The sequence below is a fragment of the Rattus rattus genome, chromosome 8 (assembly GCF_011064425.1).
Source record: "Rattus rattus isolate New Zealand chromosome 8, Rrattus_CSIRO_v1, whole genome shotgun sequence".
NCBI classification, from domain to species: Eukaryota; Metazoa; Chordata; class Mammalia; order Rodentia; family Muridae; genus Rattus; species Rattus rattus.
The window spans coordinates 100367440-100393798 of NC_046161.1; the positions used below are offsets into that span (position 1 = coordinate 100367440).

Sequence of the window (26359 nt, forward strand, 5' to 3'; positions counted from 1 at the left end):
ACGCATCATTGTGTATCTGTATGTACAAGTGCTCCTGTGTTTGTGTGCAGTTATATGCATTCAGGGTAGGTGGTATACATAGATCCGTGTGTGTGTGTGTGTGTGTGTGTGTGTGTGTGTGTGTGTGTGTGTGTGTGTGTGTGTGTGTTACCTGTTATGCTGGTACCATTTGGGTGGGGGTGGCCCCTGGCTTGTGTGAATGGTATACAGCTGCAGTTCTTGACAGAGCAGAGCAGAACAGAGTAAGGGTAGAATGGGAAGAACACTGAGAAGGGACCATGGTGCTGGGGGCCTGACTGGGCCCAGATGGCCATGGGTCTCCTTTCTAGTTGACCTTTCCCAGGCCCCTCGGGTGCCTGGCTCTGCTGCCCTCCCCCTCCCCGTGTGGGCTCTGAGGAGGCGTCCTCTATGGAATGTGTTTGGTGGCTGAGGGCCAAGCTGGGCCGGGCTCCACAGGCAGACTGGGTAGTGGGGAGGGGAGTCCGGGGCTCCCACATGCCTGCAGCCCCCCCCAGTTTCATACTCTGCTTCCCCCACCCCGCTAGGTGACTCCTGCTCAGGTCATGCCGTTATCTGCTGATCCAGCCGGCCCTGCCAGGTGAGCCAGACTTCACCCCAACGGGGAACAGTGTGACTGTCACCTCAGCCCAGAATCCCCCAGGGTGGGGCCCTGTCCTTCAGCCTTCACTCATCCCAGTATGGCCTGTTGGTCCTCTGGTTTTCGTCCTCTGGATTCCTGGCTCGAAAGGTCCCCATCCGACACTTTTCTTCCTTTCTTTTGTTACTGTTTTGAGATGGGGTCTCTCTATGTGGTGGTCCTGGAACGTGCCGTATAGACCTGACTGGTCTCAAACTCACAGAGATACGCTTGGCTCTGCTTCCCGAATGATGGGGACAAAAGCGTGCACTACCACACCCACCTGCACCTCATTCTTGCTTTGTTAGGACATGTTGGTGGTCTATAAGACTCTCTTATCCTACCCAAGAATTCGTCACCCACAGAGAGGGGGCCCTCTCCCTCCTCTGAGAGCCTTGTCACCTCACTTGACTCACAGAGCAGGGTTTAGAAGGAAACAAGACTGAATGTGAAGCTTAGTGGAGTGTGGACAGGTACAGGTCCCCTGAGAACATAGTAGTGTCTACAGACAAAGGGCGGGGTCTCCTGTGTCTGCCCGGTAACTGTAGATCTGGGATCACCCTGGGCTTCTGGGCCTAGTGAATACTAGGAATCTCTGAGAATCCCAGGTTAGGAGGAGCATCTTGACCCTCAGTGCTACAGTCCTGTCCCTTAGCAGTGGCTTCTGAGTACCTTGCTGGCTGTTTGAATCTCGCCCAACTCTTCTCTCTGCCAGGTGACCATGTTTGTCCTCGGCCCAGTTCTTCTCCAGGTGTTCTGGGCCGGGTGTGTCCTCACCCTGCAGTCCCCTGTACCAGCTGCTTTCACTGCCAATGGCACACATCTACAACACTTGGCGAGGGACCCCACCACAGGTACCCTCTATGTAGGGGCCACCAACTTCCTGTTCCAGTTGAGCCCTGGGTTGCAGCTAGAAGCTGTGGTGTCCACGGGCCCTGTGAATGACAGCCGGGATTGCCTGCCACCTGTGATACCTGATGAATGTCCCCAAGCCCAGCCTACTAACAACCCTAACCAGCTGCTCCTGGTGAGCCCAGAGGCTCTGGTGGTGTGTGGGAGCGTACACCAGGGCATCTGTGAGCTACGGAGCCTGGGACAGATCAGGCAATTGCTGCTACGGCCAGAGCGACCTGGGGACACCCAGTATGTGGCTGCAAATGACCCTGCGGTCAGCACAGTGGGGCTGGTGGCCCAGGGATTAGCAGGGGAACCCCTCCTGTTTGTGGGCCGGGGGTACACCAGCAGGGGCGTAGGTGGTGGAATTCCTCCCATTACAACCCGAGCCTTGCGACCACCGGACCCCCAAGCTGCTTTCTCTTATGAAGAAACAGCCAAGCTGGCAGTGGGCCGCCTCTCTGAGTACAGCCACCACTTCGTGAGTGCCTTCGTACGTGGGACCAGTGCATACTTCCTGTTCTTGAGGCGAGACCTGAAGGCCCCTTCTCGAGCTTTCCGTGCCTACGTGTCCCGAGTGTGCCTTCAGGACCAGCATTACTACTCTTACGTGGAATTGCCCTTGGCCTGCCAGGGTGGCCGCTATGGTCTTATCCAGGCTGCAGCCGTAGCCACATCCAAGGAGGTGGCCCGTGGGGAAATACTCTTCGCAGCTTTCTCCTCAGTGGCTCCTCCTACTGTGGATTGGCCCCTGTCAGCATCTACCGGGGCATCTGGAACCTCTGTGCTCTGTGCCTTCCCCCTGGATGAGGTAGACCAGCTCGCTAATGATACTCGAGATGCCTGTTACACCCGGGAAGGCCGTGCTGAGAACGGGACCAAGGTGGCTGACATTGCCTATGATGTCCTTTCCGACTGTGCACAGCTACCAGTGGTGAGTCTAGGCGTTTGCCACCAAGCACTTACCGAGAAAGTCTGAGGGGAGCTGGGAGTGGGTGGAGTAGGTCTCATGACAGGTGCAAGGTGCTTCCGTTTAGGCCTGAAGACGAGGAGTACCTTATCGCAATGGCTGTGCCTCTTGGCAGGGAGCAGTACAGGCGTGGGCTTGAGCAGGGTGCTAATGAAGTAGTTTCAAGGGCACCCAGTGGTTAAGAGCACTGACTGCTCTTCCAGAGGTCCTGAGTTCAAATCCCAGCAACCACATGGTGGCTCACAACCATCTGTAATGGGATCTGATGCCCTCTTCTGGTGTGTCTGAGGACAGTGACAGTGTACTCATATACAAAATAAGTAAATCTATAAATCTACAATAAATATATAAAATAAATCTAAAAAGAAGTGACTTCTTAAAAGTCATCTAAGAGGTTGTTTGGGGCTCTAGGGTAAGGGTAGAATGTGAGCATTAGAGCAAAAGAAAAAGTTAACGATGGGACGTGGCTCTAGCCAGGGAGGGTATAGAGAAGACACAGTTGTTCACTGAGTCAGTGAGGTGCAGAAGGCCTGCCAAGTGCACTGGGGGTGGATGAGGAGCCAGGCTCTGAGACCTTCAGGGCACGGCTCAGGAGAAAGTATTAAGTGTAGCTACTGGAGAAATTAGCTTCCAGAAGGGGGATGGCGGGAGACGGAACCACGAGAAACTCGGGGTGGAATTGCGCTGAGCAAAGGCTAAGGAGCAGGCTACAGGAATGCACTGCCCGGGGCAGGACTGTTGCTGTTAGAGACCAGGGTCTGGGGGTTGTTGTCCTGGAGGATCATCCAGGCAGGGTCTCAGAGATGCCTTTTTCTTACCTGTAGGACACCCCGGATGCTTTTCCATGCGGCTCGGACCACACACCCAGTCCCATGGTCAGCTGCGTCCCTTTGGAAGCCACACCAATTCTGGAGCTGCCAGGGGTTCAGCTGACTGCTGTGGCAGTCACCATGGAGGATGGACATACTATTGCTTTCCTGGGTGACAGTCAAGGACAGTTGCATAGGGTATGTCCTTAGGAAGTTTTGAGGCTGGGACGTGTGACACGCTACATGCCACCCCAGCTGTCTGCTCCACTCCTCTGAGGGTTGGGTGGAATTTACCTGCGATTTTCCTCATGTACACGTAAACCTTACCCAAGGCTGGTTCCAATAACCTGTCTTGCCTAGAATTCAACTAGACCAGGCTCTTCTCAAACTCACAGAAATTTGCCTGTCTCTGCCTCCAGAATACAAGTATTAAAGACTGCCCCACCACAGAAAACAATTCTTTCTAAATGCAGGGAGGTCTTGAGTTTGTGGCTTTGGGCTTGGTGCCAGGCCTTGTGGTCTTTCATCTCAGGTCTACTTAGGCCCTGGGAGAAGTGCTGCCCCATATTCTAAACAGAGCATCCAGCCGGGGTCTGCCGTGAACAGAGATCTTACCTTTGATGGTACCTTTGAGCATCTGTATGTAGCAACTCAGACTACAGTAAGTCCTGGACAAGGCCAGGGAATGACTGCTGGGAGGGGTCTCTGGGCAGGAACCGGGACCCATGTGTGGGTGGGGCACTGGTTCTCGGGTTGCCAGCCCCAGGTCCTCTTTGCCGTCACAGCTTGTGAAAGTTCCTGTGGCCCCTTGTGCTCAGCACCTGGACTGCGACTCTTGCCTTGCTCACAGGGACCCTTATTGTGGATGGTGTGTACTCCTGGGCAGGTTAGTGTTAGCCCGACCCGGGCTTGTGCCTCTGTAACTGCCTCGTACAAGACTCCTCACCTTGTCCATTGACCCTCATCCTCTAGCCTGTGGGTAGCCAGCTCCCAGCTCCTTATCCCCTGCCCAGGGCTTTGGTCCGCCATAGCAGACGCAGGAGCACTGTTATCAACTCCGAGTGAGGGCTGTGCCCAGGGAGGGCCTCAGGACTGGAGGTGTCTCTGCTGTGTGAGTTCTCGGTGGCTGCCGGAGGGTCACAGTTAGGTGCTGTTGCTTCTTAGGTGTAGTCGCCGGTCGGAGTGCTCAAGGGCCCAGGGCCCAGAGCAGTGGCTGTGGAGCTTCCAGTCGGAACTAGGCTGTCTTCGAGTGGTGGCTGTGAGCCCTGCCAACATTAGTCGGGGAGAGAGGAGGGAGGTGAGTGACCAGAGTGGGCAGGGCCCCAGAGGGGAGAGCTGTGGAGATGGACGGATGGAGACCTTGGATTTTTTGTGTCATTGCATCAAATGCCACATGTCCTTGATTAGCCATTTCTCTTGGGCCTTGAATTTCTCTAATCTGCTATCAATCAAGGCCAGCGGGCGTTGGTGAGGGATGCCAGTGCCCTTACACGAGAGTCCCTAGCCTACCACGCACTCGTGCCAAAGTGTGCCCTTGGCTCTCTCGGTAGGTTTTCCTGTCGGTGCCAGGTCTGCCATCCCTCTGGCCAGAGGAGTCATATTTCTGCTACTTTGGGGACCAACAAAGTCCTGCTCTACTGACCAGTTCTGGTGTGATGTGTCCCTCCCCAGACCCTAGTGAGGCTCCAGTGCTGCAGAGAGGAGCCGGTGGGTGAGAGAAGGGGCCACCCCTGGACCTGGGAGCCCCACCCTGCTTCCATCTTGCTCTAAGAGGTCTTACTGGGATGAGAAATGACTCCAGAAATAGTCTTGGATGTGCTCCGAGTCCCCTGATTGGCTCCAGGACCCCGGTGTTTGTGCTGTGTCCTGTGGATTTTGTTCTCTGACCCTAGTTTCCTGTCTCTATTTGGGGTGCCAGCCTCATTCAATGTGGATCCCCAGCCCTCTGCACTCTTCAGTTCTGGCTTTCTCCCCAACTTTGCAGACCATATCTCCGTGAATGTGGAGCTCAGGTTTGGTGCTGTGGTGATCGCCAACACCTCCCTCTCGTTCTATGACTGCATGGCAGTTACCGAGTTTTTCCCGTCTGCACCGTGAGTTCCTTAACTTACCTGTCCCCAGCTCTGGGCTCCCTTCTGTCAGTCTCTGTTTCATGACTGACTGACTGACTGACTGACTGACTGCACTGTATGCAGGTGCCGGGCCTGTGTGAGCAGCCGCTGGGGCTGTAACTGGTGTGTGTGGCAGCAGCTGTGTACGCACAAAGCCTCGTGTGACGCTGGGCCTATGGTGGCAAGCCAACAGGTTAGTGGGACTCCAGGATGAGGCACGTTGAGGGTGGAGCTCGGGGTTCCAGGGGCGAGGGTTTTCTACTGGCCTGGGATCTCTGTGCCTGCCAGCCTCCTACGAAGCTCTGTCCTGAGCACCCCAGCTGCTTTGTGTGACAAATTCACTGGAGAATGGCTGCTTGTCCATCCCATCTGTTTTGGGAGGACATTTAAGCTGAGAGGCAAGAGGTGTGGCCTTGGTTCCCCACCTCAGCACAGACCCCCCAACCCCCCAGCCTGCCCTCTGTGTTTCTGCGTTAGAGAATTAACGGGATGTTTTTGTTTCTCTTTTCCTTGGTCTTTCTCCCTCTTAACATACCCTTGCCTGCCTGCTCCTGCACTTGCCTGTTGAGTGGCCCTCCTGTCTGTCTTGGCCTTCCCCTTCAGAGCCCACTTCTCCCCCTAATCCCTCCTGCAAGGGACGTACTCACCCCTTTCCCACCCACAGTCCCCAGAGCCACAGCCACTCCAACTCCCAACACCTTCCCAGCAGAGCCTAGGGCTCCCTCCATAGCCTCAGATGTCCTACCCGGGGCCAAGCCCTCCCGGCTCAGCCTCTGGGGCCCATGGGCAGGCCCTGGCCCCATACTCTCCCCTACCTCCACAGAGTCACCTCTCCACGAGAAGCCCCTCCCTCCTGAGCCCCCTACCACACCTGGAACCACTGTCCCCGCCCCCGCTGACCTGGGACCCTTGACCACGCCTGAGGACCTCTTGGCCTCCTACCCATTCCCCTCAGATGCAGCTGCAGTATCCCCCACAGAGCCTGGCCCTGAGACTCTGCCTTCCATGGTAGCTCTGGATCAGCCCCCTGGCACTGCTCCAGCCACCATTTTCCCAGGGGCCACTGGCTCCATGAAGCCAGTTCTGGATTGGCTCACCAAAGGAGGCGGCGAGCTGCTCGAGGCGGAGGAGTGGATGGGGGGTGACACGCCCGCCTTCTCCACTTCCACACTCCTCTCAGGTGATGGCGACTCAGCAGAGCACGAGGGCCCTCCTGCCCCCCTCATCCTCCTGTCCAGCCTCGACTACCAGTACGACACCCCCGGGCTCTGGGAGCTGGTGAGGTCCAGCCCAGGAAGGAGGCCTCGGGAGGGGAGGGGAAGACACAGCCATTTGCTCACCCTGGGATTCTCCTTTGGGAGGGTGAGGACAGTGTTCCCATGGAGCCAAGCAAGGCAGAGGACTGAGGCGGTCAGGGTGGGAGCCACAGATGCCTCGCCCTTGGTGCCTGCAGGGAGAGGTGAATCAGAGGGTGAGCTCCTGCCCCTGTGTGGAGAACGTCCAAGGCTCCTTGCTGATACCGGTCCACGTGAAGCGGGAAGTCCAGCTTCGAGGCAGGAACCTGTGGCTCTTCCAGGTATGTGTGCCTATCCAGCTAACAACTTTCCCTTCAAGCTGCTTGGCTACTCGACAGAGTCTGCTCAGGTCTTAGAGAGCAGGAAGAAGCCATCGCCAGCCCCAGCTTTCTCTCCCGACTTGGGCTGCACCGTGGCAGGGCCTGTATTGCAGCCTACCTGAACATGTCCTCTGCCCCCAGGACGGCCCAAGGAGCAGTGAGTGTGTGCTGGTGCTGGAGGGCCTCGAGGTGGCCGTGGAGGCTCAGGTGCAGTGTGAGCCACCTCCAGACACATGGTGCCACATCAGGTGCCAGCAGCACCAGGTATGGAGCATGCAGGGGCGGGCACAGGCCGGCTGTTAGCCTCAGATGCCATGAACTTGTCGCAAGCCGAGCTTTGACAGTAGATGGAAGAACCCCAGCTGGGCCTCGTGGGGTCCCTGCCGCTCGGCAGGGGGCTCTGTTCTCTAGTTCCATCGCTGGTCTCCTGCCCTTTCACCCTGGGATCCCCGAGTTCCATCTCTGACCTGAGATGCTGCTCCCCTAACTGGTCAATTTGGTCTTTTCTCTGAGCCTCACCCCAGGCCTGGCCCAGACTCGAGGCTCTGACTTCTCTCCTCTTTCTCCAGTTCAGCTATGAAGCTTCGAAGCCAGAACTCCAAGTGGAGCTGTTCCTGCGCTGGGCGGGTGGTCTGCGTGTGGACAGTGCCGATGGGCTACATGGTAGGCCACCCAGGGACCGCAGGGCAGGCTGCTGGTAGCGGGGCCCCTCGAGGCTCCGTGTTACATTTCGTCCCGCTGTCTCTAGTGGTGTTGTATGACTGCTCTGTGGGACATGGGGACTGCAGCCGCTGCCAAACTGCCATGCCTCAGTACGACTGTGTGTGGTGCGAGGGGGAGCACCCGCGCTGTGTGGCCCGAGAAGCCTGTAATGAAGCCGAGACCGTGGCCACCCAGTGCCCTGCACCTCTCATTCACTCGGTACGTCCCCTCTCCATCACTGCCACTCTTACAGGGAGGATGTCTGTGCTGTGGGTGCACAGAACTCAAGATGGGAGGCCGGGCTGCCTCAGACCACAGAGGCTGACAGGTAGGTGAGGTGAATGTTCTTGTCCTGGAACAGGTGGAGCCACTGACTGGACCTATAGACGGAGGCACCCGTGTCACCATCAGGGGCTCCAACCTGGGCCAGCATGTCCAGGACGTCCTGGGCACGGTCAGAGTAGCAGGAGTGCCCTGTGCGGTCGATGTTGGCGAATACGACGTCTCCAGTAGGTGAGCTGGTTGGCCCAGCGTGGGAGGGCACTGGCTGCATGGCTTCCCATTGAGGACCTCCTTCCTCCATGCGTCTGCCTGCCTCTCTCTGTCTTTGATTATGGCATCAGTGCCTTAGTGCTGGGTTAGCGTGGCCTGGAACTCTGGCTTGCTGTGTATACCTGCAGAGCCTTGACCCGGGCTGCTTGGGGATCATGTTAGCGTGGGCAGAATCACTGCCTGGAGCCGGCTGGGGGCTCTTGGATGTACTACGTCTCCAAGGCCTGCCCTGACTGGGCTCTCTCAGTGGAGAGGCTGTGGTGGCTGCTCTCCAGCGGGCCTCGGGTGAATAGAGAACATTCTCCAGGAGATGCTCATAACCAGCAGGACCCACACCGGCACAGTGTCAGGGTAACCCCGCAGTGTACCCTCAGGAGAGCTGTTGCAGAGCCCCGTAATTCATATCTTAAACGAGGGGTATTTCATGGGAGCATTCGCTCTTCCTTCAGGGGTAACTGAGAACTTCCAGACCCTCTACACTGTTATAATTCTAGAGCCGTCAGACTTAGGTGATTCAGGAAGTGATTTATGAAGTGTAAAATGTATAACGGCTGGAGCCCCTCCCGCTAGTTCACCACTCGCTCTGCCTGCTGGTATTTGTATGACCGTGACAATGTTAACCACTGTAGACTTAACATTCTGGGAGTTCATGTGCCCCAGGCTTCTGTTTTCTGGCTGAGAACCAGCATTTTCTTCATCTGCTCACATCTGCCTCCCTTCTGACTAGAGGCTTTTTAGGAATTTTCTGTTTAGGATCAGATTAAGTTCCCATCACTTTGCAAGTGGGCGCTGACCATACCGTGGTAGGGGAGACTTGGGGTGGCTGGTGTGGCCCTCTCACTCGCTCCTCTGCTTGACCACAAATCAGCTCTCCAGGTCTCCTTTGTAAACCTGTGTCACAGCAGGGAAATACACTCCTTGTTGGAGGGTGTGCCTGAATGACTGAACCAGGAGTGTGGCTTCTCGGATGCCATGGCTTGCTGGTGTGCCATAATGGGTTCCTTTCGAAGTGAGAGGGGGTGCTGACACATCTTACGGGGATGGGGACGGCAGAACACCTGGCAGTGTGGTGGGGAGAGGTTCTGCCAGGTCATTTGCAAGGACATCCGTGCAGCCTGGCGTTCCCTCACTTGCCTGTCTTGTGCCCACAGTCTTGTGTGCATCACTGGAAGCAGCGGGGAGGAGGTGACAGGCGCAGTGGCAGTGGAGGTACCTGGAAGAGGACACGGTGTCTCAGAGTTCAGCTTTGCTTATCAGGTACCTGAATGCTAGATCACTCCAGCTGCCAGCAGGCCTCGCCCTCTGTGGACGACTCAGGCTACTTGGTGTCGCCTTCCTAAGGCTCCCCATCCTAGGGCTCCCTTGTTTGTCTGAGATGCCCTGGCTTCTGTCATCCTGATTTTGTCTGTCTTTCCCCACCTTTTCCCTCGTAGGATCCAAAAGTACTCTCCATCTTCCCAGTCCATGGCCCTAGAGCCGGAGGTACCCACCTCACCCTGCATGGTTCTAAGCTCCTGACTGGACGGCTAGAGGACATCCGTGTGGTGGTTGGAGACCAGCCTTGCCACTTGTAAGGGCTGATTTCTTGTTCTACAAAATCCACACACGCCAGGGTGGAGATGGGGTGCTGGGAACGGTCAGTGTGGAATGGGTTAATCTGCCCCACAAGAAAGTGTTAGCCAGAAACCAGGGCTGTGGTAGAAGTCCAGTTTCTGGAGCTACACAACGGGGACTGTGGTGGGCGAGGAACCTAAGTGAGCCAGATTCGAGCGGGCGCCTAGCTCCTGGATCTGGCCTATCTTCTACCCTCCACCCAGGCTCCTGGAGCAGCAGTCTGAGCAGCTACACTGTGAGACCAGCCCATACCCTGTGCCTGCCGAACTCCCAGTGACGGTCTTGTTCGGAGCCACTGAACGGAGGCCTCAGCACAGCCAATTCAAGTACACAGCAGACCCCAACATCACCTCTGTGGGCCCCGCCAAGAGCTTCTTCAGGTGTGGGGCTGAAAGCATGTCTGGGAGGTCTTCGTAGTTCTCATCATAGGGGAGGTGGGGTGCTAGGAATGGGGACTGTGACCACCTTACTGTTGACCGAATGGGTCATGAGTGAAATTTGGGGTTGCAGCTGAGCTGGCTGGGTCTGGGCTGTGCAAATCACACATGACTCCTGGGCTGTGTTTCAGTGGAGGACGAGAGATATGGGTCCGAGGCCAGAATCTGGATGTGGTACAGATGCCAAGAATCCGAGTGACTGTGATCCCAAGAGTACCACAGCATGGCCAGGGGCTTGGGCAGAAGCACCACGTGGTCCCTGAGAAAGTATGTGGGCCCGGAGCCATTGTCGATCAAATCGCATACCCATGAGCCTCTCTGCTCGCACCAGGCTGGCTACCTCTCCCCTCACCCAAGGACGGCCATGCGTAGTTGGTACCAAAGGAGATGCTTCCCAGCTTTGCTCAGCCTCACGTCTCACGAGGTGCCTCAGTTGACCTCCTCTCGTCTCCTCTACAGATCGAGGAGCCATGTCTCGTGAACTCCTCCCACCTCATCATGTGCCGCTCGCCTGCCCTCCCGGGCCCGCCCCAGGACCCTTGGGTCCAGGTGGAGTTTATCCTTGACAACATGGTCTTTGACTTTGCTACACTGAGCCCCACACCCTTCTCCTATGAGGCTGATCCCACCCTGCGTTCCCTCAACCCCGAGGATCCCACCACGCCATTCCGGCACAAGCCAGGGAGTGTGTTCTCTGTGGAGGTAATACACCTTGGGATTTCTCTAGGAGAACAGTATGTGTGTGCTGGAGAGGTCAGGGCTGAAGGGACAAGGAGAGGTCAGGGTTGAAGGGACAAGGAGAGGTCAAGGTTGAAGGGACAAGGAGAGGTCAGGGTTGAAGGGACAAGCTGGGAGAATATGAAATGGTTGGTACAGCTTAGGAGCCAGCAGGCCCTGACTGGTGGCCTGGGTCCTTGCGCTCCATTAAGGCATCAGTTTGGTTAAGTAAATGGCTTGGCATGTGGGTAGTGTGGTACACATTAGGTAACAGGCTGATCCTCATTTGGCAACTGGCCTACGTGGGTAACACGAGACCTTTTTCATGATGTGCATGGTGAGTAGTTCGTGTGTGTGTAGGCACATGGACAGGCCACAGGCAGCTGATCCAACAGCACCTCGCTGAGGGTAACTCCGTTAACTGCCCAGGGTGTGGGGAACTCTTTTAGGTTCTCCAGCGTTTCAGCTGTGAGAAGAAAGGTACACGAGCACAAAGGAGTTACGGTGAGCAGTTTCAAGGACACCTCTGACCATGGGGTCCACCTGCAGGGGAATCACGGCTAACAGATGGTCTCAGGGCCATCCCTCTCACGTTTGGGGACAGAGGCTGAGGTGACAAGTGTTCCAAGAAACAAACCAGTGACCCGATGTTCCAGGGGGAGAATCTGGACCTTGCCATGTCTAAGGAAGAGGTGGTGGCCATGATCGGAGATGGCCCCTGCGTGGTGAAGACACTGACCCGGCACCACCTGTACTGCGAGCCCCCTGTGGAGCAGCCCCTGCCACATCACCATGCCCTCCGAGAGGCCCCCGACGCTCTGCCGGAGTTCACGGTCAGCGGGCAGGGCCTGGGCCAGGCTGGCACCATGATATCTGGGGCCCTGGCTCACGGGTAGCTTCCCACACAGGTACAGATGGGGAACCTGCGCTTCTCCCTGGGTCACGTGCAGTACGATGGCGAGAGCCCTGTGGCTTTTCCTGTGGCAGCCCAAGTGGGCTTGGGAGTGGGCGCGTCTCTCCTGGCTCTGGGGGTCATCGTCATTGTCCTCATCTACAGGTAGGGATGGCCAGAGCTGAGAGCAGGGCTCTGCAAAGGGTGTGTGTGTAGATCTATTAAGATTTATTTTTATCTTATGTGCACTGGTGTTTGCCTGCATATACTTGTGTGTGAGGATGCCAAATCCCCAGAAACTGACAGTTGTGAACTGTCATGTGGATGCTGATAATTGAGAGCAGAAGCCACTAAGTCATCTCTCCAGCCCCACTCAGCAAATATTTTACATCAGGGATCGGACCTCTGGAAATGGTTGCAACAGGCCTGGTGGTCTCCAGCAATACTCAGTTCAGCCCTTGGGCCATCGAGTATAGCTGAGTTCTGACAACCCTGTGCTTTTAAAAATAGTTTGTGGACCCTATACAACATCACCCGGGTTTGCTGACCCTCAGGCTGAGTGATGGATAGATGTGGTTTGACGGGAACGAGACAGGATGGATTGTTCTGGGTCAGGCTGACTTGGGCATGGTCAGGCCAGGTTGGGATTGGCCTGGAGTAGAGTTAGGCAGGCCTGAACCAAGTTGAGCCTAGAAAGGGCTTTGGCCTGCTGACCGTTCCCTTCTGCCTTGGTAGGAGGAAGAGCAAGCAGGCCCTGAGGGACTATAAGAAGGTGCAGATCCAGCTGGAGAATCTGGAGAGCAGCGTGCGGGACCGCTGTAAGAAGGAGTTCACAGGTGCGGCTCCTGGATGGGGGTAGCCTGGGGCTCTGCCTGCAGCCTGCAGCTGCTCCGGTCACGTGGGATCCATGGACACTCTTCTGCTCAACAGACCTCATGACGGAGATGACTGATCTCACCAGTGACCTCCTTGGCAGCGGCATCCCCTTCCTTGACTACAAAGTGTATGCTGAGAGGGTCTTCTTCCCTGGGCACCAGGAGTCACCCTTGCACAGGGACCTCGGTGTGCCTGACAGCAGGCGACCCACTGTGGAACAGGGCCTGGGGCAGCTCTCCAACCTGCTGAACAGCAAGCTCTTCCTTACCAAGGTGCGCTCCCAGCCTGGCTGCCCCATCCCTCTTGTTCCTGTCAGCTGGCCTAGTCTCCCTGTCTGTTTCTGAACCTTCCCCCACTCTCACGCTCTCCCTGGCCTTAGTTCATCCACACACTGGAGAGTCAGCGTACCTTCTCTGCTCGGGACCGTGCCTACGTGGCATCTCTGCTCACTGTTGCTCTTCACGGGAAGCTTGAGTACTTCACGGACATCCTCCGTACTCTGCTCAGTGACCTGGTAGCCCAGTGTGTAGCCAAGAACCCCAAGCTGATGCTGCGCAGGTCAGTGGCCGTTAGGGTGGGACAGCCAGGGCCAGGAGTAGAGGCAGGGGTTAGGGGTGGGACAGCCAGGGCCAGGAGTAGGGCAGGGGTTTAGGGTGGGACAGTCGGGGCCAGGAGTAGAGCAGGGGGTTAGGGTGGGACAGCTCGGGCCAGGAGTAGAGCAGGGTGAGGGGGGAGGTGAGAGACAGCATGGGCCAGGAGTAGAGCAGGGGCTTGGGTTTGGAGTCTGGAGAATGGAGCCCTATAGTCTGTGCCTTCCCTTCCTGCCATCTCAGGACAGAGACTGTGGTGGAAAAGCTGCTCACCAACTGGATGTCCATCTGCCTCTACACGTTCGTGAGGGTGAGGGAGGGGCCAACAGCTCCTGGTTAGGGAGGGTGGGGCCCTTTAGAGCACGAAGCCTCCAGCACTTCATTTATCTTGGCCATTCGTGCCAGTGCAGAGACCTCACCCAACAAAACATGCCCCAGGTACTTTTGCCTCCTGCCAGAGGCCCTGACTGCCCACACTTTCCCAGGACTCTGTAGGAGAGCCCCTGTACATGCTCTTCAGAGGGATTAAACATCAAGTGGACAAGGGTCCTGTGGACAGTGTGACTGGCAAAGCCAAATACACTCTGAATGACAACCGCCTGCTCAGAGAGGACGTGGAGTACCGTCCCCTGGTAAGGGTGCTCTGCTCCATCAGTCTATCCCAGCTTGTGGTCTGAACCTGGATATAGACTTCTGACTCCCTGCCGGAGAGAGGCTGTTTATCCATTTAATGGTGGTAGGAACTCATGGCCTCCCACTGGGCGACAGCCCTCACTGTGTAGGATTGAGAATTGGCGATCTCAGAGGCTCCCCAGCTCCGGATGGAACCACAGATCTGTGCTGTGCCAGAGTATCTTTCTTGCCATTTCACCAGGGATGCGGCCTGGTCCCCTGAGGCAGTGGCCGCTCTGCAGACCTGCCTGTGGCTCCCTCTGTTGCACACAGGGAGGACCCAGCCGTCCCCTTCATGTTGTGTGGGGAGTCCCGGCTTACACAGACTTCCTTCAGGCATGAGAGGGTTGGGTGCTCTCCTGCGGGTTCTCCCATTCACCACATGAGCATTGGCATCAGGTGAAGGCAGACAGGTGAAGAGAGCCAAGGACTGCTTAGTACTAGGGTGGGCTCGGGCTGTGGTTTCTTCATGGCTGTCCCTGCTCTTGACCTGTGTCTTCGTCATCCAACACGTGGAACCAGTCCTGAAGTCTCTCACATTTCTTACGTAGACCTTGAATGCTCTCCTGGCTGTGGGGCCCGGAGCAGGAGAAGCCCAGAGTGTGCCAGTGAAAGTCCTGGACTGTGACACCATCTCCCAGGCCAAGGAGAAGATGCTAGACCAGCTTTATAAGGGGGTGCCTCTCGCCCAGCGGCCCGACTCTCGCACCTTGGATGTTGGTGAGGGCCAGGAGCAGGGTAGTTTGAGGACTCTGAGATGGTGTTGGGCCTGGGCTGGCTCTAGATTGGTCCTCCAAGAGCAAGGCTACCCCCAGGTGAAGGGGCCATGTCTCCACGTCAGAGGAGATGGGCCTCATTGCAGTAAGAGGTCCTGGAAGCCCTGACCGAGTCCTCTCGTTCTTACAGAATGGCGGTCTGGAGTGGCTGGGCACCTTATCCTTTCTGACGAGGATGTCACTTCTGAACTTGAGGGTCTGTGGAGGCGTCTGAACACACTGCAGCATTACAAGGTGGGAAGGATGGGCACTGGAGGTGGGTAGGGTAGGCGGAGGCTGACTGGAGGGTCACCAGCTGTGGTTAGCAGGTCCCAGATGGAGCAACGGTGGCCCTTGTCCCCTGCCTCACCAAGCATATTCTTAGGGAAAACCAGGATTATGTCCCTGGAGAACGTGAGTACCTCTTCCTTCCTCCCCCCTCCCTCCTCCTCTTCCTCATTGTAATTTCCTGCATTTGTATTGCCCAGTCCTGGGGAGCAGGGAAGTCCTTTGGACTGAGGTGGGGCTAGTATCTCTTTCTCTTCTCAGAGGAGCCTCAGCCAGGTACCCTCACTCCTGGGGGAGTTATCTGGGCTTGGGTTTCCAGGAGCAGATGGCACCATGGGAGGGGCACCAAGCTCGTACATCTTGGTACAGGGACTCCGATGCTGGAGGATGTAGATGAGGGGGGCATCCGGCCCTGGCACCTGGTAAAGCCCAGTGATGAACCAGAGCCTCCCAGGCCGAGGAGGGGCAGCCTTCGGGGTGGGGAGCGAGAGCGAGCCAAGGCTATCCCTGAGATCTACCTGACACGCCTGCTATCCATGAAGGTCGAACTGGGAGAGATGGGCGATGGGACGATGGGGTCTGGGTGGTTACGAAGGATGGCTACTCGTGGGACATGGGGGTGGTGTGCGGCTTCCCTGAGGAGTGCTAGGATCTGTCTAACTGGGCTCTCTGCTCCTTCCCCTCCCTCAGGGCACACTGCAGAAGTTTGTGGATGACCTGTTCCAGGTGATCCTCAGCACCAGCCGCCCCGTGCCTCTGGCTGTGAAGTACTTCTTCGACCTGCTGGATGAACAAGCCCAGCAGCATGGCATCTCTGATCAGGACACCATCCACATCTGGAAGACCAACAGGTATGGGAGCAACAGGGCTCACGACACACGTGGGGACCTCCGCCTCCACGGCATAGTTACCGGCTCCGTTCCCCCAATTTGCAGCCTGCCGCTGAGGTTCTGGATCAACATCATCAAGAACCCACAGTTTGTGTTCGATGTGCAGACTTCGGATAACATGGACGCGGTGCTGCTGGTCATCGCACAGACCTTCATGGATGCCTGCACCCTGGCCGACCACAAGCTGGGCCGGGTGAGCAGGCTGGGAGGGATCCGACAGGGACAGTGGGGCCACCTAGGTAGCTGGTGGCTATAAAGTGCCAGGGAGAAGATGGTCTGGAGACAGCCTCTGACTTAAGGCATTCCCACGCCAGGCCTCATCCCAGGGGCTCCCCAGAAAGTGGTCATGGTCAGTCTCAGGGTGAACAGAGTGGAGGGGGTGCCCCTGCTGCCAACACTGATGACCCGAGTTCAGTCCCTGGGACCCATGTGCTGAAAGGAGAGAGCCATCTCCTGTCTGAGCGCCACACATGTATGCACACATACAAACACAAAAGTAACATGTAAGAAAAACAAGAAAGGGGTTGGGGATTTAGCTCAGTGGTAGAGCACTTGCCTAGCAAGCGCAAGGCCCTGGGTTCGGTCCCCAGCTCCGAAAAAAAGAAAAAAGAAAAAAAAAAACAAGAAAGTGGGCTAGTGTGACCAACTGTCCTGGTTTGCTGGGGACCAGGAGGTTTCTGTGGTGTGGGTCGTTTTGTTATAAAACTGATGGTGTTGGGAGCCCCAGGAGCTGATGGCCTTACTGAACTTTGAGCCTTCCTTCTCTCCTGTCCTGCTGCTGGTATCCAGGATTCTCCCATCAACAAGCTTCTGTATGCTCGAGATATTCCCCGTTACAAACAGATGGTGGAAAGGTACCGAGGAGGGAGTGGGTCTGGAGAGGCAGGTGTGCGGCCGAGGGCCTGGGTGGGCCCTGGGTATTTATCCTCTGCCATCCGGGCCTTTTGGCAGGTACTATGCAGACATCCGACAGACTGTCCCAGCCAGTGACCAAGAGATGAACTCAGTCTTGGCAGAGCTGTCCCGGGTAAGGCCTCCCCTTCATACTACCATTTGTGGAGGTCCTTGTCACCCCCTGTCATCATACAGGCAGAGTATTCCAGTGTTCCTGTAAAAGGCCAGCCCTGTCATGTCATCAGAGTGAGCAGGGGTTTCGTTTGATCACCTAATCAGGTCTACCAGGCGCTTGTCTGCGTGCAGCCTGGGGGTCTGCAGAGTGGATGCGAGTCAGCTCTAAGCCTTTTATCAGCCCATGCTACCCACCGTTCTGGACCACGCTTCATCCTCCGCACCCACACGAGAACTGTCCCTTTACTGTGAGGACACCCATACCAACACAGCTATACTTTTGGGGGACACTGTGTCAAGCCCTTCTTGGAGTGTGCTTTTGCATTCGGTCCCCCTAAGAGTTCCATGAGTTATTTCGGCTGCATCATTAGTCTCTAGACAAGGAGGCTGCGGGTCCAGTGTCCTCACAGAAGGCCTTGGACTGGTCTTGGGAAACATTTGAGTAAGATCAGAGCAAAATTGTGCCGAGTTCCCAGCCAGTTCCTAGTCCCACAGCCTGTAGTCGCTTGGAATAAGTGGGAGGGATTTCTGGCTTTGACTGGGAGAGGCAGGCAGGGCCCCAGTGGAGACTGCAGCCCTGCTGAAGCTAGTCCTGGAGTTCCTTCCTACCAGGGAGGTTTGGCCCTGTCATGTCCGAGCTGTCACTGTGCTTTGCCTTGGGCTCTGTGCCCACTGCAGGGCTGTGCTTTCTCAGGTCCATGTCTCTGACCTCCTCCTCCTCTGGGGTCCTGAGCCTCTTCCCCACAACAGCCTCTTCGTTCTGCCCTCTTCCTAGAACTGCTCTGCCGACCTTGGTGCTCGAGTAGCTCTGCACGAACTCTACAAGTATATCAACAAGTACTATGATCAGGTGAGCACAGCCGGCCCACTGCAGGGCTAACCTTGAGCTCAGTGGGCTCCTGGGAGGTTGAGTGAGGTCCCACGGGCTCACTTAGTGACATTGTCTCTGCTCTCCCTGTGCCCACAATTCCCCATCCTGTTTCTGCAGTGGGGCTCCCAGGCATGTGGTGGTGGTTGGGAGGATCTAGAGACAGCATGTGGGATGTGCCAGAAGACCGCCTATATCCTCAATCCCAAGTTTGGCCTTGCCCTGTGGGTACAGACCAGACTGCACGTCCATAAACCATAGGGGTGAGGTGTCAAGCACACGACGAGGGTAGATGAGGGGACAGCAGAACCAGGAAGGGTCTTTCTGGGGCCTCTCTTGATCAGCCTTGATGTCCTAAATGCGTGTATGTCAGTCACTGTTAACCAGTCTATGAGTGCCTATAGAATTACCTCATTTGTGTAGCCCAGCGATGTGCCTGGTGTTGAGAACACAGAGACCTGTGTTGTGCTCTCAGCCGAGTGGTCTGGTAACAACCAAAGGACCCGCAGCCTCACTCGCTGTGATATCAGCCCCAGCACAGGCGGGCAGCGGTGATGCAGCCCCCTCTTAGAGCCCAGGAACGGCAGCTGCTCTCCTAAGCTCTGCCTGCTGCTGGTCTTTCGAGCCAAACTCATTGGTGCTGCTTTGGTTGGTTTTTAACCTCAATACCTCTCTCCCAAGCCATATCTGTCCTCTTGGTCTTGGCACAGAGAATCATGAAATGCCATTAGCTGGCAGGAAGGGCAGTGAGGCTGTGTATGACAGACCTTGTGAGAAGGCCAGTGGGTGTGTGGGGCTGGCTTCTATACAAAATGAGCGTGGCAAGGAAAGAAATTTAGGTGAGTGGCACATGTCACTCCTGACGCCTGTCCTTGAGCATCTGCATGTGGGGGTGCTCCGCTGTAGCAACACTGGAGAGGCAGGAAGTTTGTGTTTAAGGCTCCGCTGAGACCATGCCTCAAACACCCTAGAAAAACAACCCTCGCCAGTACGTCTGTGAGTCACTGGGTTTCCATTGCCTACCCCACCCCCCAAAAATGCCCCTTACTAGGCCTGCTGAAGTCTACCTATGGTAACCGTGGAGTCCAGAGAAGTCTCCCTGATTCTGTTGGTCCTGCCTTTCAGATCATCACTGCCCTGGAGGAGGATGGCACCGCCCAGAAGATGCAGCTGGGGTACCGTCTCCAGCAGATCGCCGCTGCTGTGGAAAACAAGGTCACGGATCTATAGGAACCAGGGAGCCTTGGCCTGCTATTGTCTCAGCTCCTCCTGGGCAGCCCTGGAATCTCAAGGGAGAGGCCACCTTCGTAGATGCCTGTAGTGACTGACAAGCAGAGGTTAATGAAAGGTGGCTCCCGTCTCCTGTGGTACCAGCTCACAGCCTTAGCCCCATTGGACCTGCCTTACAGGCCTGGGACCTAGTGGTTCAGTGGGTAGTGCCAGGCCTACCCAAAGCCTGGTGACTCTGACCACTTCCTGGGTGACGCCAGCCTGCAGGGAGCTGGGGACTTAAGGTTTCCAGAGAATGTCTAGTAGGCCCTCCAGGCCCCTGGGGACTGTACTGTTCTTGAGCACTGACCTATGTCCCATTGGGAATCACAGAGGAAGGAAGAGAACCCGCCCACTTCCTGTCCTCTTCATCCATCTTCCTTGACCTCGAGTTTAGCTTCCTCTGTCCTTGTTCGCTGTTGCCAATTCCAAGGCCTGAGAGAGAGAAAAATGCCTTTCTAGGCTGTTGCTGCCTCAGCAGGATTGGCGCCTCAGGACCACACTGTCTTCCAGGTGGCTGATGGGGAGGGACAACTGCTTCAGGGGAGCCTTGGGGAGAGCAGTGACCCAGTGATGACACAGCTCTTCATTAAAGGATAGCACATGGTGCAGATTTACCAGCCCCTCTGCTAAGATATAACTGGCAGCTGTTGGGGGACATGGCCTCACGCTCTGAAGGGTCTCCTGACCCCCATGAAAGGCCACAGTGAGAGCTTACAAGCTCTCTCCGGCTCCTAGGAAGGGCCTGCCAGAAGCAACACTTCCCAGAAAGGAGAACTTGAAGCACAATATGGCTCAGGGAGAGTTGGGGCCTGATGTGGGGTTCTGTCCTCCATCTTTAAGAGGTCCACCTTGCTTGTAGGTTGTGGTAACTTCTCCATTCATGTTCCATGAATTTTGAAAGGAATTGAGGAAGCATGGTGTTATTAAAGGTGACTCCAGGAGCATGGTTCTCAAGGGTCCATGACTCACCCTGTTTCTGGATTCCAGTTTCCATATTGCTGTCCACGTTGAGGAACCTATGGCAGGGGCTCAGAGCCATTCCACCTGCCTGTGTAGTGGCCACCTTGTGGTATTTTCCTATTTGAAGCTGTAGGTGAGCTTCAAGACCATGGTTCCGTAGTGCCCTTGGCTGCTGGGTGAGAGGAGCTGGAGGTTGAGAATGCTGTTGGTTTCCCCAGGCAAGGGTCAGGTATCCTCAGAGAGCTCCCCCTTGGCTCGTGTATATAGCCAGTACCCTGGCTTCCCTGAGGGTTTGAAGAGATAGGCTGATACACTTCCAAGAGTCCTTTCTTGCTGTCTTTTAGAATCTTTGTCTTCAAGATAGCAGGAGCCAAGATGTTGGTTTTTATGCCAGGGGTAATCACAGCTGCTATTTCTGTCAGATCCTGTCTTGCCCATGCCTGCCAGATGTGGGGAACCACAATCACGGACGGTCAGCAGCGAGGCCCTCATTTGGGAGCATGTGAACTTTAGTACTAATGATAGTTGTCCTAGTTCAGATTTTATCCTCACTCAGAATGTTTTTGGCTCTCCCAATGGCTGCTCTGACCAACTATGGTGTTGACAGCCTTAGAGAACAGGGCTGACAGGGGGAATGTGGTCTTGGCTAGACTTCAGACAGGTACAGGGAGGGAGGCACCTTAAGTCAACATGGCAGGGACTGTGACAGACACACCTCTGCTCTAGGCTTGGGCTTCTGCAGTCTTGGAGTCCTGTGAGGAGGTGAGGCTTCCTGCGTGCTTGGGCGTGTGCTCATGGGATGGGCGAGTAGAGAACGTGCTCTGAGTCACTCATGTCTCACCTCACAGAACATTGTGATAGAAGATGTCATGAAAATAAAAACGTTACCATGTAAGACAGGAAGCTAAGTCTTCACTCGATCGCCATGGCCAGGAACGGCAGGACCAGTGCCAACAGGACTTGGCGGTAGCTCATCAGGGGCCTGGCGAGTTTCAATATAGAATGTTTATGATACGGTTTGATCAGTCTCTCCCTCTTTTCTCGCCCGGTTTGCAAGGGGATGCCCTCATTGTCTGCCACAGAACGTGTTAGCGTGTGGTGATGATTGCCCTGATGGTCTGGATGATGAGAAATATAGTTTTAAATTCTTTAGGAGACGGGGATTCACTATTTCTCCCTCGCTGACCTGGAACTTGCTGTGTAGACCACCTGGCCTTGAACTCACTGCGCTCTGTCTCCTGAGCGCTGGAACTAATGGTGCTCCTCACCACACCCAGTATCCTTTTTATCAGAAGAAGGTTACCTGTGGCTGTCACGGCTGGGTCTGTGCTGATTAGCTCTGAGGTCACTTTGGAAGTCACTTGGGACCCTGGGAATGGGCACCCGAGGAGCATGCTGACTGATGCCCAGACGGTCTGGACTACGCTAGGGCCCAGCAGAGGTCTGCCTTGTCAGGCTCCTAGAAAGCCCACGTCCAAACCACCCAGGTCATGAAAACACAGGCTCATGACTTCATCTCTTTTCAGAGAACCTGACTCAAAAGCAAAGGCCGCAAGACCTGCTCTTCCAAGGGACCTGAGTTCCGTTCTCAGGCACCTGCAGCAGTGGCTGGCAACTGTAATGACATTTCTGGGGGACGTGATGCCTTCTGGCCTCCGTGGGCACTTTACTCGTGTCTACTACTTCCCCACGATACAAATATCATGATTACACATCTACCTGAATTCTGATATCTATATGGAGATTTTTTGAGAAAAAGTCTTTGCCTAGGCCAGCCTGGCTGTCGTCGTAATCTTCCTGCTTCAGCCTCCCAAATGCTAAGATTACTGCTCAGTGCCACCAGACCTGGCTGGATCTGTTTTCTGCTCAGCAGTTAAGAACACTGTGTGTTCTTACAGAGGACCCATGTTTCATTCCCATCACCCATATGACTGCTCATAGCTATCTACAACTCCAAGCCCAGGAGATCCAGCATGCTCTCCTGGCCTCTGTGGACACCAGGCACATACATGCTGCACAAACATACATGTAGGCAAAACATTGTTTTGTTTTTTGGTTTCTCTTCTGAGACAGGGTTTTTCTGTGTAACCCCAGATGTCCAGGAACTTGCTCTGTAGACCACACTGGTCTCAAACTTAGAGATCCACCTGCCTCTGCCTTCCCAGTGCTGGGATTAAAGGTACAAGCACTGCTCAGCTTGTTACAAATTTGTAAAGAGTTTTCTGTTCTTGCTAGGCACAGTGGTGCACATCTGTAGTCGAAGCACCTGAGAGGCGGGGGTAGGAGGGACACTGCAAGTTCAAGGCCAGCTTGATCTACACAGTGAATTCTAGGCCCCCAAGGGTGTAGAGCAATCTTTTCTCAAGCATCTTAAGGATGATAGTTTATCCCATTCCATACTTACCAGAAACTGAAGGAAAGTGTGATGTTTAGAAGGAAATGTCTTAGCTGCAAGATGGGGGTCCTCTTCCCAAGTGCACGGACTATCTGGCTGACATGTTCCTCAGACCTGTAGGCTGTGTGCCTTCCCACTGCTGGTGTCTGGCTTCTTACTGCCATCTTCTGGCCACGGTGCTGAAGTCAAAAGAATTTAGCTGCTCTCCCCAAAGTAGTTCAGTCCTCCAGCACTCCTATTAGGTGGCTACAACCATCTGACTCCAGCTCCAGGAGACGTGAGGCCACTGGCCTCTGTGAGACACATCTACCCATAATTTAAACTAATTACAGTGGACGTAGTGCTGAAGCTAAGCTCTCATGGCTGGGTTGAGAGTGCACTACATTTAAAGACAGAAGATGATAGTGTAGCAGCGAGTGGCTAGCAGAAAAACCACTGTAGGTGTTTCCAACAGTGCTAGCAACTGCAAAGTGTTGGAAAGGTGGGGGTCGTCCAGAGGTTAGTTGCCCACACAAGGGGCCGCTGTCCTTACAGCCTGCAGCTATGGCTGTCTGTAGGGGTCAGGGAAGCTGACACCACGCCCTCAGTTCAGGCTCGTGGTTTGGTGGCTGGTTGTGCCAGGTTACCTTGCTGCCACAGCGAGCATTTGCCACCAGGAGGATTCAAACCCCTCTTGTTGAGCCTTATTCACCCCCAGGCTTGACGGGCGACCCCTGAGACACAGGGCCTGGTAGGAGACCTGGATTCCACTTCCACTCCCCCGAGTGGCTGGGCATCTTCAGGGAAGGGATACAGCATCCTGGCACATGACGCGGGCCATCTATGCTGGATGTTCCCTCTTAAGCTGGCATCCAGAAAGACACACTGGGGAAGCAGGAAGTACTGGATTGCTCCAGCTCCAGGCACAGCTTTGATGTCATATACAGGAGAAAGGAGTTTGTCCAGAGCCCTACTTAACAGATGGTGGACATTAGAGAAGCTGGGAGGCGGGGGTGAATTAGTGCTGTCATCAGTCCAGGGCTCAAAGTATCAGAGAGAGAGCAGCTGTCACCAGCCTTGAGCTTGAAGGGACAAGGGCAGGCAGCTGGGATGCATGGAAGCACTTCCTGCACCTTACGGGGGGAAAAGGTGGCTGCTACAAGAGGATGCTGGGAAAATAATGACCCAGGCCATTCTTCCCACTGGCCAGACTTGTTTCCATTTTTCTGTAAGTACGAGGGTAGGAAAGTCTTCCTGGCATCGAGGTCAGCTCTGTAATACCAAGCAGGGTGAAAAGCAACAGGAAGGGCAAAGTGTGCACCTACTATGTGCCGTCTCACAGCAACCTGTAAGCCTCTAGCAGGTTCTCTGTGCGAGGCCATGGATCCCACCATAGCAAGAATTGGTGCAAGCCTCTCGTCTCCCAGGACCTTCTCTCCCCCATCCCTGGTGCCTGGGAGCGGCCACACATTCTACCTGGAGAATCTGGGGCATTCCAACTTGCAGGCTAGTAGTGCCTCTATGCCATCTCTCCAGGCTGGGGTCCAAGGACGACACCGAGCTTCAGGCTATGGAAGACCAGTGCTTGGTCTATAGCTCGTCTCAAGGCTAAAACATTCAATCAGAACAAGGCATAGGCCACCCTAGAGATGCAAAAGCCAGCGTGCCTGCCCGCCCCACACCCACGGGAGTACATGCCAACATTTGGAGCCCCAGGTAGAGTGACACTTCTCCCAGTCCAGCCAGGTTCCTCTTTGTGTATGAATGGAATGGCACATGTGTGTGATGTGGGCTTGGGTCAGGTAGAAACTCTGTCTTTGGAGGAAGGGTGCCCTGGTCGAAAGCCCCTTGGACTCAGAGCATAAAAGTGGGCTTTCACTGCACAGCGGCCACACAGAGAACAGACTTCTCACCCGATGCTTCCTCTCCTGTAAGTCTTTCCCCCACTTGCCAGAGAAGTCACCGTAGGAAAGCTGTTAGATGGGCGGGACCTTGCTGACCTGCAGGCTCTCCAGGCCTAGAGGTCAGGCCTGCTGGGTGATCCACTCCACACAGGTTTCTTGGAAGATGAAGAAAGGAGAGAGGAGAGAGAGCAGAAGCTGTAAAATTCCACATTGGAGGGGGAAGGTGGTGATGGAAGGGCAGAAATACGGAGATGGAGCCAGAGGACGTGGGTCCTTGCCGGGCTCAGCGTCCCCATAACAAACCACAAAGGGGACCCTTCTGCTCTTAGGGCCTCCCTCTCATAAGCTGATTTTGCAACTGAAACAGAACATTAAAATCCAGTCTCAATTTCTCTGCCTCTCTGCCCCACCCTGTCTGTATGCCTGACTTCATACTTAACTTCATCTGACATTTTTGCTCCAAAGTTATCAGGTGAGGTGGAGGGAGGGTTGGTTGGTTTTTTTGGAGGCAGGTGTAGCCCTGGTTGTCCTTGAACTCGCTCTGTACACCAGGCTGACCTCAAACTCAAAGACCTGTCTGCCTCTGCTGGGACTAAAGGTGCACACATCACCATTTTTTTTTTAAATCACTGTGTTTGCTGGTCAAGACCAGGTCTCTGGTCAGCTGCCTGCACTGGCCTGCCATTGTATAAAATGCCAGGAACTATGCACAACTCAGAAGTAAGAATAACTCTGAGAAATAACGATTTTGATGAGAATCATCACTGTTTTTACTCTAGGTCTGCAGAACTGAAAAACTTATGTGACCAGTGACCAGGGTCACATCCGCATCCCTGGCCACTGACTTCACACATGGGAAGGCACCACCCACCCTGTCTCCAGTCACCTGTTTCTAGAAAATAATCGACTTCCTGGAAGCATTGTCCTCTCGCTGGCCATTTTGTGACCAACTAGCTCATCAATCAATACAATTCTCTGTCATGTATCACCTTGTCCCTTGCCTGGTTGGCTTTGTCAGGCTCTAGGCAGAATGTGTCACAGTGCACCAGTGGCCAGAGGAAAACTTGAGGGACTCAGTTCTCTTCTGCCACGTGGGTCTTAGGTCTCAAAGATGGGTCATCAGGCCACTTGATGGCACCCACTGCCCTTTTAAAAAGCAAGCAACGACCCACACATACACACAAACCCTGCACACACACAACCCCACACACACAACCCCCCCACAACCTTCCCACACAACCCACACACACACACAGCCTCTACACACAACCCACACACACAAACCCCCTCCACACACACAAACACACACACACAACCCCACACACACATAACCCACACACACACACAACCCACACACACAACCCCACACACACAAAACCCCTCCACACACACAAACACACACACACAACCCCACACACACATAACCCACACATACACACAACCCCACACACACAACCCCACACACACAAACCCCTCCACACACAAACCCCACACACACAACCCCCACACACAACCCCACACACACAACCCCCACACACACACACAACCCCCACACACAACCCCCACACACACACAACCCCACACACACAAAAACCCCACACACACAAACCACACACACACACACATACACACACACACACACCACACACACACACACACACACACACACACACACACACACACACCCCACACACACATACACACACACACACACACAACCCCCACACACAAACCCTCCACACACGCAAACCCACACACACACAACCCCACACACACACACCCCCACACAACCCCCCCACACACAAACCCACACATACACACAACCCCACACACACAACCCCACACACACACAACCCCCACCACACACACACACACACACACACACACACACC

General features: G+C 55.1%; 1 protein-coding gene across 1 annotated transcript; it reads left to right on the plus strand.

Moving 5' to 3' along the window:
* The first annotated feature begins 1282 nt into the window (after window positions 1–1282).
* Window positions 1283–21203, plus strand: Plxnb1 (plexin B1). Its single transcript, XM_032910704.1, has 36 exons — window positions 1283–2465; window positions 3326–3508; window positions 3843–3971; window positions 4096–4196; window positions 4475–4607; window positions 4861–5017; window positions 5295–5403; window positions 5506–5614; window positions 6025–6699; window positions 6875–6997; window positions 7178–7300; window positions 7606–7699; window positions 7785–7957; window positions 8100–8251; window positions 9442–9547; window positions 9724–9860; window positions 10108–10284; window positions 10473–10608; window positions 10801–11043; window positions 11715–11891; window positions 11967–12115; window positions 12686–12786; window positions 12881–13098; window positions 13206–13384; window positions 13660–13726; window positions 13902–14048; window positions 14640–14808; window positions 14995–15098; window positions 15173–15257; window positions 15501–15673; window positions 15822–15982; window positions 16067–16214; window positions 16811–16875; window positions 16973–17048; window positions 17865–17939; window positions 19083–21203. The coding sequence occupies exons 1-36, from the start codon at window positions 1359–1361 to the stop codon at window positions 19185–19187; spliced, it is 6366 nt and encodes a 2121-aa protein (XP_032766595.1). The 5' UTR covers window positions 1283–1358; the 3' UTR covers window positions 19188–21203.
* Window positions 21204–26359: the final 5156 nt, after the last annotated feature.